Raw genomic sequence first — 12,883 nt, 5'->3', positions numbered from 1 at the left:
AACAAATTATAAGTCAGTGATGACCGGTGAGTGATATACATGAATGCAAATGAGGATCAATCGCTTTCATTAAATTAAACATGCAAAAGCTCCTAGAAATTATGTGAATTGTGAATCTTATCATAACAAATATACATAAATCAACTAATTGATCTCATCCATATGGCACTTGCTCAATTCGTCACTGATAAATATAATTTCTTTAACTAATAATGGTTGGTTGAATATGTATATCCATTTTTATATTAAGCATGTAGATGACATAATCTGTTAACGATTATAATAAAAAAATGAAATTTTAGATGGAATATCAATCCTCCAATTAACAGTCTGCTTTTTTATTCTATGTATTTTTTTTTTAGTTTTTCTACGTGTAGAAATTAAATCTAAACTTATTTAAACATGTGCTTGCTACATGCAAATTGTATCATTTTTTTATTGATCCTTATTTCTTTTTGTTTCGTAAATGTCATTTAAAGAATTTTTTGATTGATTGATAATTGATTTGTCTTATCTTTCATTTATTTCAATTTTTTATATCATTGAATATGTCATTTTGTATGAGATTTTTACATGAAAAAAAAATATATATATATAAAAAATATGTATGTCATTTCAGGAATATTATTTACATATAGATGTCATTTAGTAATGTTATTTATTATTTAGTCTATTTTTTTTTATAAAAAATATGTTATTTTGTATGATTTTTTTTTTTTTATAAAAACATGTACTGGTCTCGAAAAAAAGGAGCTAGGTGAAAAAATATAGGTTTAAATTATTAATAGCTTGTTAGCAATGTATGTTATATTCATGTTTGAGTTGTTAGATTATAAGTATAAATACTTAAATATCATTTAAGCACATTCCATTATATCATTTAAGCACACGAAAAGATCCTTGCATGCTTAAGAGAAAAAAAAAATTAAAATCAACTAACAATTTTTCATGACAAAAAAAAATCACAATCACATCACACCTCACCGGATCGATACATACTACAATATTAATTAATTGCTTTTATTACTCATAAAGTTTGTCCTAGCTGGAAAAGTACACTCTCAAGAAGGGAAATGAACACACCAAAAAAAAAAGATAATTAATTTATTCATACGACATCACATTTCACAACAGAACTAGAACGGTAAATCAATTGCTTAATCAAGGTGCAGTGGTGGCAGCACAGTGCTTGGTGCAAAAGCATCGGCGACGAAAGCCACGGCACTTGCCACCATGGAAGCCTTCAGTCTGGCAAACATTAGCGCAATTACTGTGACGAACGCACGGTCCCTTGAATTTGTGGCTCTGAGATTCACAAGTTCTTGCCTCCACCGCTGAGGGCCCCATCTCTTTTGTACAAACACAAAATCATCATGTGAAATAAATGTTAGATATTATAAAGAGATATAAGGTCTATATGAGCATGCAATACCGATGTATGTTTACTGATTTATTACGGTACTGTAGACAGTTTTCCGATTTTTTTTTTTCTTGCATGCACCGGTAGAAAAAAAAAATCCTTGCACCCAATTTTTTCTGCGGTATAAGAAATATGCGTCCATGTTTATACCGTAATAATTTTCCGGTGTTATCTACATCTTCAAAACCTATCCGACTCATTCTCTTTCCAGCAAAAATAATATTTTATTTCTTAATAAAAAAAGATCTTGAAGTTGTTGTGTATTTTAAAGATATATTTTTGACAGTTTATTTTTGCGAGTAGCTAATTAATGTTCCAGAGAAGTTAATTAGAATTTGGAATATTCATGTCGGTGCAATTGTTACAGACTTTTTCCATTGTGCACATATCATATAATACTATATATTCCGTACTTTATTCTTACATAAAAAAAAGTCGTATTTGATATAACATATAATTAATTGATATTTCATAAAGAAATTGAGTTTCAAGGATTCTAATTAAGACATATCAAGTTTTCAATATTTGGATCAATCATTAATTAACATTGTCAAATTAATTACCTAAACAGTTGCGTACGGCCAGATGAATACAAGTATTAAAGCATATTTAGATTTTAAGAATGCAAATTTGAGACACATAGTTTGCTATAATTTATTAAAGTAAAGGTACATAATGTTGGATTCTTTATAAAATTCCAGGATAGATCTAATTATATTATATGTCTTGTTCTTATTGAAGTCATGAAATTTATGTCTGATGATCTATATATTATTACTAATATTGAGGTGAAATTTATGATGATGAGAAGTGTTGTTAAAAACCACTATTTGAATTATAGTTAAATATGTTTCATGAGCTACTCTAGATATGGTTTGCTACTTCATAGCAAGTAAAAATTAAAGAAGAAAGAGGAGAAGGAAAAACCAGATGCAACAAGGAGCAGCAAGAGATCGAAGACATAACGCTGGAAAGAGCCTTTGAGTTCGCTCCATTAGAAACAAGACGAATATTGAGAGATAGAAATTGCTATTTGGGATGATGATCAATGCCTCTTACGATTATTATGGTTTTATAGTAGAAGTTGTCACTAGAGGGTTCTAAAGAGTGATATGAAAAGGGAACATGTAAAATATGAAACCATCTAGCTAGCATTCTAGCGGTTGGGCCCCACGCAGATTGTATAGTCATGTTGCAAATGCAACCTTTTTTTTTTAGTAATGACTTTTCTTTTTTTAACCCTATCTTTGCTTTCTTTTGCTTAAGCGTTTAAGGCACGTTCAATTAATTATTATCATGAAATTACGAATTCGTGTCCTCTGCATTAACTCAGAATTTGAGTTAATGTATCACGACCATCGATCCGAAAAGATCCAAATCAATCTGATCTGAAGTAGAATGCACAAGATCCTTTAATAAATTCTAAATTAAATTTTGTGCCAACATAGATCTGATGGTTCGGATTCATTCTGCATTAACTCAAATTTTGAGTTATATAGACGATACAAATTCTAAAATTTTGAGGATGAAATTTAACTGGTACGAAAATCCCCAAATTAATTTGCAGGAATTCATATCATGGTATGTATTAGAATAGTTATGGGAATAGCTGAAATTAATGTCGGATTGAACTGTGAAAATAGTTATGAAAATGTGATGAAATGAAATTTGATTAAAAAAATATTTTTTCTTTCTTTCTAGAATGTTTGCTATCAATACATTTTTTAAAATAATGTAATATAATTAAATAAAAAATAAACAATAACGTAATAATACTTATTAATTATTATTTCATAACAAGGCTTTTGGTCGTAACTTGTTATTCAATCACCGAAAGAAATTAATTTAAAATTAAATTAGAAAACTAATTATTATTGATGCCTAATTTGTTTGAAATAAAATGCAAATATGTATCATTTATTATTGTGTTATATTGAAAATTATTGTTGTTTATTAAATATTGTATTTTTCTAATATAACAACAAATACTATAAATTACGATATCAATTCATAATAACACAACTCAAAATAATTAGATGTTATTCTTATGATATATCTAGGAGTGTCAATGACACTCTTTTATTCATTTGCCCAATCCGTATCATATTCGAAAAGACGGATAAGGATAAGATTTTTTCTTTCATTAGCTTATCAGGTATGGGTTATAAATCGTTATCTTACCCGTTATCCCTATAAGATAATTTTTAAAAATAAAATTTTATATATATATATATAGAGAGAGAGAGAGAGATAGGCTAATGTGCTTTCGGTAGCATATGGGCCGAAATACATACAGTCCAAATTTGAAATTTCAAAATTCAAAAAGTCGATCTGAACCATTCATCTTGTTCTCCATATTAATATGTGCTTGGAGACCAAATTTTACATTTTTATGAATTTTTTTACTATTTATTAAGCCACTTTGAAAATTGCTGATCCAACGGTGGCTTAACAAAACAGTAAAACCGTTGGATTAGCGATATTCAAAGTGGCTTAATAAATAGTAAAAAAATTCAGAAAAATATAAAATTTGGTCTCCAAGCACATATTAATATGGACAACAAGATGAACGGTTCAGATCGACTTTTTGAATTTTGAAATTTCAAATTTGGACAGTGTGTATTTCGGCCCATATGCTACCAAAAGCACATTAGCCTATCTCTCTCTCTCTCTCTCTCTCTCTATATATATATATATATATTTGTATGAAGATAATACATGATACAACACAGTTTTGTATTTTACTAAATTTTCATAATACAAATTAGTTGTATCCATTATTAATTTTTTATTTTTTCTTGTTTCAAAAAATATTTTATCGAAAGCACAAATTGAGATGTCAATAGCACTATTTTATATGTTTATCTGATCTGTACTGTATTTGAAAAAATGTATAAGAGTAAAGATTTTTTTTCGCTATCATAACAAGTACATATATGAAAATGTCTCCACCCAATCTGTACCGTACTCGTTGAAACCCCTAGATATATCAAATAATGATTTTTCTTTAGTTGCTATTAGTATCAAGTTCTCATCGTTTGAAAAAGCATAATGTGAAGAGAAAGTGAAAAAAAAAAAAAGAAGAACAAAGAACCCCTAAACGTCTTCGTCTTGAGAAAAAGAAAACGAACTCCAACTTGATATTTTTTTTTCCTATCAATTTACACTAGAATGAAAATAAAATTCTAATTCTATTTCATACAAACTTCCATCCGAATGGACCATTAATAATTCTTCCAATTAACTCATAATCCCACTCATTTTCATGAAATTGAGGCCATCTGAACAGGATATAAATGTGCTAATTTCTATCATGGTTTGTCAAAAAAAAGCATTCAATTTTACAAGGAATCTCTTTTTCCACCGACAACCAACAATTGCAAATGCAGTAATAACACGATCAAGATCTATGAGCCGAAAGATAAAGGTCTACTTTATATTATTCTTTGGAAAAAAAAAAAAAGAAGAAGAAGAAGAACACAATTGTAAAGGGAACATTATTGCGCATATGCGTTGCCACTGAGGTACTGGTATGGCATGACAATCCTTTTGCTGTGTTATTTTAGAGCAAAAGTAGCCCATAAATATAAAGCAAATTACCGACTTGAAAAACCGGATACATTTTTCTTGGGTCAGGTGTGAACACTGATAAAAGTGCTCATCCGTGCTAAAGGAAAAGCACTATAGTGCAGCATATTTATTTCATAATATACTTATACTATATATGGATGGAGCATGTTTTGGTTCTGTTAATCAGTTCTATTAATCTAACTAATGGCAGATTTAACAATTGTTAGTGCATTTTTCAGATTAAAAATGATAGCTTATCTTATCTATTGTTAGTGCATTTTTCTCAGTGAAGTTAATTTATAATTAACTCTCAAATGGCCTTTTTTCTGATTATTATCGCTCTTTAATTAGTGCGCTTTTGAACATGTGCTATACTGCTATGGCAGCTATGCAGGAACAAATGAAGGAGGAAGTGATGCAACTGTGCCATTTGATGTGCAAGCTTTGCCAATCCAATTCAGGGCTAGGGGTGTCAGCAGGTACAAAACCAACCGGGTGGAAATATCTTCATATCCTTATCTGTTAATGAATACCTAATAAGCTAATGAGAAAAATCCATCTTATTAAATACGGTAAAATGTAAAATTTGGCATTCAAGTACATATTAATATGAAGATCATGTTGAAAAGTTCGAATCAACTATTTAAACTTCAAAAATAAATATATGAGCGGAAAGTAAAACTCTCTCTTTACTTCTCAAAGCATAATAGCATATATGATATATCTATATGTATGTATGTATGTACGTACGTACATACACATATATATATGGGTAAATTTCACTAGAGGTTACTAAACTTTATTATTTGTCACAAATTAGTCACTCAAGTTTGATTTGTCTCTTTTTAATCACTCAACTTTGTTATTTGTCTTAATCAAGTCATTCTATACTTTTTCATCCAAAATGCTAACGGAATATGCTCATGAGACAAATCGATCTTGAGTGATCAATTCGTGACAAATAACAAAATTTAGTGACCTCTAGCAAAATTTACCTATATACACATATATACATACATATATACACACACACTGCTTCTTGTTATACTCTATAAAAAAATCTTGTTGCTTTTAATTTTAAACAAAAACTGTCAGCACAGCTACTTTTTCAAAAAGAAAAGAGAGAAAAAAAAAAACAGAGAGAGCTGCGATATTTAACGTGCAAAAATTCTCGTATTTTATGCTTCCATCTTATCTTTATTCTTCTAACTTTTTAATAAAATATTATTTTAACTCAAATAAAAAAATAACATGTCGATATTGTTTTAATGAAAAACAGTAACTTCAAAAAAATGATCCTGATAATTATCCTTGTAATTCTATTCCTGCATTATCCTCCCACTTAACTTTCATAACTACTATAATAGAGGTACCATAAAAACTTCAATACTAATTTTTTTCTTCTAAAGTATTAATACATATGCACAGAAATATTTATACTTATAAGTGAATATTTTTTACATAAATAATTCACTCCAATCAAATCTCAAACTATATGGGGTATCATACATGTTTTTAGAGGTGATTTTTTTTTTCTTCGTTCAATATCGTCCACATTTCTGACGATCTATGAGGAATTTTGCAAATATAAAATCACGAATATTTTTTACGCAATTTTCTCTTTCAAATGAGATCAATGATGACGTACTTTCAGACTCGTTGTCACACAAATATTAATACCTATGCGCGGAAATATTTATATCTAAAAACATAATTATTTATACCTGTAATGTGAAAAAAAAACATAATTGTCTCTCCAATCAAATCTCAAACTACACGGGGGAACCATACACGTTTTTAGAGGTGAGTTTTTTCTCTCATCCACATTTCTGACGATCTATGAGGATTTTGCGAATCTAAAACCACGAATGTTTTCTATGCAATTTTTACTTTCAAATGAGATCCATGATGACGTACTATCGAGCTCTTCGTTACACAAGCATTTATATCTCATGTGCAAGTATTTATACCTATACTTGTAAGTATTTTTTACATGTGACACTGGTTGACATGTGAAAGTATTAATATCAAGTATTACAAGTATTTATGCCTATGTGATAAACTATTTTTGTTAGAGAAATATTAATGCAGGGACGATTGGAGAAGGCTAATGCGGGGATGCGAGATCCCCACCATTGATGAATTGAAAAATGGGGTAGTCATATCAAATTACACATGAAAGTATTAATTTCTTCTCTTCCAAGTATCTATACCTATGAATGGTGATGCATGACGAGTGTGGAGATTGAAAAAGAGGGGATGTACAACCTTCCTCTACTTTAACTGCAGAGATAGAGAGGAAACAAGAGTGTAGAGATAAATATAATTATTCTAAAAAAAATGACATTCAGAAACTGTCATCATCATTAAATTTTTACACGTCTTGATAATAATTCAAAGTAAAATATATATTGTAAATTTCTCTGTCTACATAGAAGAATAATATAAATCCTATTTAATGATTTTATTTTAATATTTGAATTTTTATTTTTTTGTTATTAAAATTTGAAAATAAAAATATACTCGACAACCTGAAAATAGAGCCATTCGAATCCTTCATCGTTAAATATATAATACTCATGCCCGACGTATTTGGTAATTCTGTATTGGTTGAAAATAAAATTTTTAAAAATAATTTTGATAGGTTGATAATATTTTCTGATTTTAGGATGTCTCTATGTTCAGAGGCGGAGGGAGTAAGAGTCAATGAGAATCAATTGATTCTCATTTTTTTTTTCAAAATTTTTGTATTTATACATAGTTTTCTATATAATTTAGAGTAAAATACTATGGATACGATAAATTGATTCTCATTCGCAGTATAAAATTTTTATATAATTGACTCTCATTCATAATTGATCTCATAGTCAGAAAGTCTTGACTCTGCCTCTGTCTGTGTTACTCGTCACTGCTTGTTATTAGGAGAAAGTTTTCCATCAACGGAATCTTTGTGATTGGTCCAATGGCAAATGGGCCTCTTAATCAGGCCCACACACAGTTATTAAGGCGCAGCGTTGGATTTATAATTACAACACCATTATCACAGGTATGACTGTCATAGCATAAAGCTTTTCATGCTACGGGTTAAAAAATCTATCATATAAACTTAAAAATTTAATTTAAGTAGCTTAATAAATTGATTATATAATAAATTTGTAGAATAATTTTTTTATTAATTTTGAATTTTTTTACTATTTTAAAGATGACAAAAATTGCTTAAAAATAAAAGAAAATTCTCAATACTTTAGGTCATTTTTTGTCATCTTTCATAAATAATAAAAAATAGTAAAAAATTAATGTTTTACAAGTTCATTATATAACCAATTTACTGAGCTATTTAGATTGAAATTTAAAATTTATACAATAGATTTTTGTGACCGTAGCACATAAGGCTTTATGCTATCTATAGCACCTAAGTCTTACTCCACAAGTATTAAGGTCATTAGACTTATTAATTATCAATAAATAACACTGACTCTCTGTAGATGACTACATAAGATTCAAGTTTTGTTGGAACTTTAAAATTTATAATTACTGGGATTTTTTTGGGATCTCGCTCAAAAAATATTTACTGAAGAAAAAATTAAGTTTTATATAATAAAACAATTTCTATAGAATTTATTTTGAGAAAATTTAAGAGAGAAAATGAATAAAATGGATGAGAGGATAGATAATTTAGCATACTTAAACATTTTAAAGACTTAATACTATCTATTATCAATTTCCATTAATTCTCATTTGATACAAGAACCATCAAATCAAATACATATAATAAGAGAGAAAATCAGAGGATAGATAGTTTATTTATCATAGTTACAAACTTTAAAGACTTAATATTATCAATTCTATTTATCAGTCTCAGTTGTCCAAAAGTATTCTTCCACTATATTTGGCAACAACAAAAAATGACCGACTTGAATTCATGCCTTTTATGTATTTCTTTTATATTAATATTTATTAGTGATGATTGGTTGTTCTTAGACTACCAATATTAATTACTGTATCATGTTCTTACTCTGCCGTATCTGTAACACAGAAAATCCATGGCCAAAATTAAATTCTTTGCGGGCCAACTTGGCGGTTATATGGTAAAAAATTACTTTGGCGCCTTGAAGGTTATCAAAGAATACAGACTTCCAGTACCCTGTGATATATGTAGCGGGTCAAAGAACATCTTTATTATTTCACATGTTTTACCCGGTACAGGATTATTTAAATAAAGAGAGTCACATAATAAAAGGACGAGGCGGTTAGAGAAAATGGAGTGGTGGTAGGCGTAATATGCGGGAGGTTCGTTACCGTCGGGAGATATAATTAGCTACTAAATAATTAGTGAGGAGATTTGCATCTATATCCCAGAAAGTTACTAATTTGTACCCGTATCCCTCTAACTAGACCTTTGTAGAAAAGATCTCATATTTTGTTATCAACAAATTTGAGCTAATATTCTTTGATACTTTTTCACCGCACTTTTAATTAACTGAAGAAGCAATTGTTAGAAAACTTTAACGGACATTCTAGAATATATTTATGTAATTATTTTTTTGACTTAGTTACTAGAAAAATAAAAAAAATTAGATGAAAGAGACTTAACTGAAAAAGGTAATACTTTTCGTGTCGAAGACATAGGATAAAAATCAATTTAACAGTTTCAGATTAAAACTATAAAGGGATAATATGCAAAACGAAGATGCGAATTTGGAAAGAATACAACAGTTAATGAACTTCCAGGAGCCGATAAAGAATCAGCCGTAGATTTGTCGGTTACTCTATTTATGGCAACTAGGATGATCGCCACGTGTCACACACGATCACATCGTGGGTGCGGCGGTTTAAAAGGGTACTGCCGCCAACACACTAAATCCTCGTCAAGGTTTTTTCTCTGTTTCATTCTCGCATTACTCCTCGTTTAGGTCTAATTAAGATAGAGAAGAGAGATCAGATAACTGTTCAGCGAAGCAGCCTTCTCCACGCTGGTCTCGAAAGATCTCTCTCTAAGAGGTAATTAAGTCTCTCTCCGACATTGCTTACTCTTTCTTGTTTCATCTGCTAATCACAGTTTAAAATCATTTGTACTTCGTTTCTTATCTGTGCGCCTTTTTGATTGATTCAAAACTATTCGATTCGATTTTGTTATTTTCCCATTGATTTGAATTTTTTGTTACTTTTAGTTCAATATTAAAGCTTCAATCAATTCAAGGTAATCTTTCCTCAAACCAAGGAACGCAGTATAGACACAAAAAAGTTTCTAAGTTTCAGAAAAATAGTCCTCAGAATGTTAATTGGCTGCCGTAGATAAACTATGAATTATCTTAATTAGTTCAACCATGTTTTAAGGTTATTAATATCTTCTCTTTAAAGTTTTGATTATTGGGGATTAAATTGCTGATGTAGAGCGATTCAAGAAACTTAAACTACAGGAAGATAAGCGATTAGGGGTCTTACAATGTTTCAAGAAAATACTTTGATTAATTTTGTTAAAAATCCTTTCAGGATCAAGATATTGCGAGTCTAATGCTAATTAATATCTCCTCTTTAGAGTTTAGATTATCTGGGAGTAAATTGTTGATGTAGAGCGATTCAAGAAACTTAAAGCTATAGGAAGATAAGCAATTAGGGGTTTTACAATGTTTCAAGAAAATAAAGATAGTAATGCATCTGCTCATTGTTTTCCTTTTTTTTTTTATTAATTTTGTTAAAATCCTTTCAGGATCAAGATACTGCGAGTCTTCTCTGATGACACTAAGCTACCAGTCAAACATGGATCCGTTACCGGCTTCGTGTGACTCACAATTAATATTAACGGATTCTCTAATGGGTTTCATATACGAGCAACTAACGTCCCCGGATTTTGAAATTGGTCCTTTGTTAAACCCGAAACCGACAACACATCACAATGAACCACCCAAGCCCGCACAAGTACCAACTCTCAACCCATCCCCTGTCACTGCCCCTTGCATCCCCTCTCAGCACCAAGATTTGTACCACACAAATGCCCAACTTTCATGCCATGAAAATGCCGAATTTACTCTCAACCCTTTCGTGAAGTACCACCAGACTTGTAACAATCACTTGAGTACTGCTTCCTTGACCAACCAAGTGAACATCCTGTACCAAAACCCTTCTTTTCCAGCCAGGCCATCTACTCGTGCAGGGCAGGGAAGGGTACCAGCATTTAAGTGTGCATCAGCACAGAGTGTTGCAGCAAAAGTTAGGAGAAAGAAGATCAGCGATAAAACCCAAGAACTGGGAAAGCTGATTCCTGGCGGGAACCACATGAATACTGCCGAGATGCTCATGGCCGCTTTCAAGTATGTCAAGTTTTTGCAAGCCCAGATCGGGATCCTTGCTATGATGGATTCGCAGGAGGTAATTCCTTTAATTTTTGTACTTTTACAGGTTTTTATATTGTTAATTTTTCTTTATTTCATATCATCTATATGCATCACTTTTATGGCTTTATCATATCATTTAATCATGTTAGTGTACAATTTTTATGACAAATTTTGACCCAAAACTCAGTATTTTGCATCATAGCATAGTTTCTGTGTGTCAAATTGTTTCCTTTATTTTTCTTAACTTAGGCAAAAGGACAATGGGGGGGCATTACTGGGTATTAAAATTGTTTCCTTTATTTTTCTTAACTTAGGCAAGGGAGGTCCCGTTAATGGTCGAAGAGTATATGCGTATGTTGCTTGGTTCAACCAATGTGCAAGAAAACTTGTCTGCCCGTGGGATGTGTCTGGTACCAAAAAAACTGGCCATGAATTTGACCAAGGAGATGAAGTCCAATGTTGTGGTGTCTAGAGATCTCAGCCGCTTTCTCGAATCAATTAGTAACTAGGATTTTGTGTTGTCTTGATAAGTCTAGTCATGTTATGTTTAGCTTTGCTACCAAAGTCTGTCAAAAGATTGGTTGCAATAGTTAATTCTTTTGCTAACTTCTAGGCAGGATGCTAGTTGATTTCTTTACTTATTTTTTTTTGTAGAGAGATTATGACTCTCTGCTGATGATATTATGTCAATCATGGTCTAAATTCTCACATCTATCAATTTAACTCGTATCACTGATGTTGTAGTTTAAATAGTGTCTGATAGGTCTCTTCTCTTGTACCTATTTAACTGGTATCTGTAATTCTTCAGTTTTATTAGTGTCTTGTATCTGAATACTTTTTCATCTTTTGTTTATTTTAAGCAGTTCCCTGCTTTGCTAAGTTTTCTGAAATATACTGTGGCCACTCCCTGCTGAAGTGCTGAGGGCATAGTAATTCTCAGAAAATAGCAAAAGAAGACGATTATGGTATGAAATTTATTAAACTACAATTTGTACTGAATGTGTATTAATTCTGAAAATAGGAGAGATACAAATAGTATAGAAAGGCACAAATGTTCCTAATAATAGAAAGTACCAATAATGGGAAAATTGACGCTAATTATATATTTTTTTTGGCATTCAATCTTGCTGCCTGTAGCATTTTCATTTATATAAAAATTAAAAAAGGTCACAAGACAGAATTTAGAATGATTGAAAAATAAAGAAAAAAACAAAGGCAAAAAATTTCACAATTAAATTGTCACTAAACATTGCAAATGTGTAATCATGTTTTATTAATCTCAAATCCATTTTCTCCAAGCTTTGTAGGAGTATACACTGTGTGGCAGGTCTCTGACAAGTGCTACATAAACAAGTATCCCTACAAAACTAAGATAAGTCCTAAATTTCATCTACTTCTAGTAAGACTTGTAGATCCTGAGTAACCATCTCTTTTCTAAAAGTATATTGGTAGTTGCTACTGCATTATTGCATATAATTGATATTTCAAATCCAATTGCAAATCTGATTCAGGGTAATGATTCTAACAGAGCAGTTTTGGCTTCATACAGCACGAACAA

General features: G+C 30.6%; 2 protein-coding genes across 2 annotated transcripts; one reads left to right on the top strand and one right to left on the bottom strand.

The window, feature by feature from the left end:
* Positions 1-1,067: 1,067 nt before the first annotated feature.
* LOC144551853 (defensin-like protein 2) lies at positions 1,068-2,611 on the bottom strand. Its single transcript, XM_078299950.1, has 3 exons — positions 2,562-2,611; positions 2,348-2,409; positions 1,068-1,349 (listed from the first exon to the last, which is right to left on the bottom strand). Exons 1-3 carry the CDS (start codon positions 2,609-2,611, stop codon positions 1,162-1,164), a joined length of 300 nt encoding a protein of 99 aa, XP_078156076.1. The 3' UTR covers positions 1,068-1,161.
* An 8,095-nt stretch (positions 2,612-10,706) lies between these two features.
* LOC144552061 (transcription factor bHLH52-like) lies at positions 10,707-11,904 on the top strand. Its single transcript, XM_078300152.1, has 2 exons — positions 10,707-11,359; positions 11,640-11,904. Exons 1-2 carry the CDS (start codon positions 10,727-10,729, stop codon positions 11,832-11,834), a joined length of 828 nt encoding a protein of 275 aa, XP_078156278.1. The 5' UTR covers positions 10,707-10,726; the 3' UTR covers positions 11,835-11,904.
* Positions 11,905-12,883: the final 979 nt, after the last annotated feature.

This window comes from Carex rostrata, chromosome 3 (genome assembly GCF_964058835.1).
Source record: "Carex rostrata chromosome 3, lpCarRost1.2, whole genome shotgun sequence".
NCBI classification, from domain to species: Eukaryota; Viridiplantae; Streptophyta; class Magnoliopsida; order Poales; family Cyperaceae; genus Carex; species Carex rostrata.
Note: the sequence above shows the minus strand (reverse complement) of the source record. Positions and strands in the feature narration are given on the sequence as shown.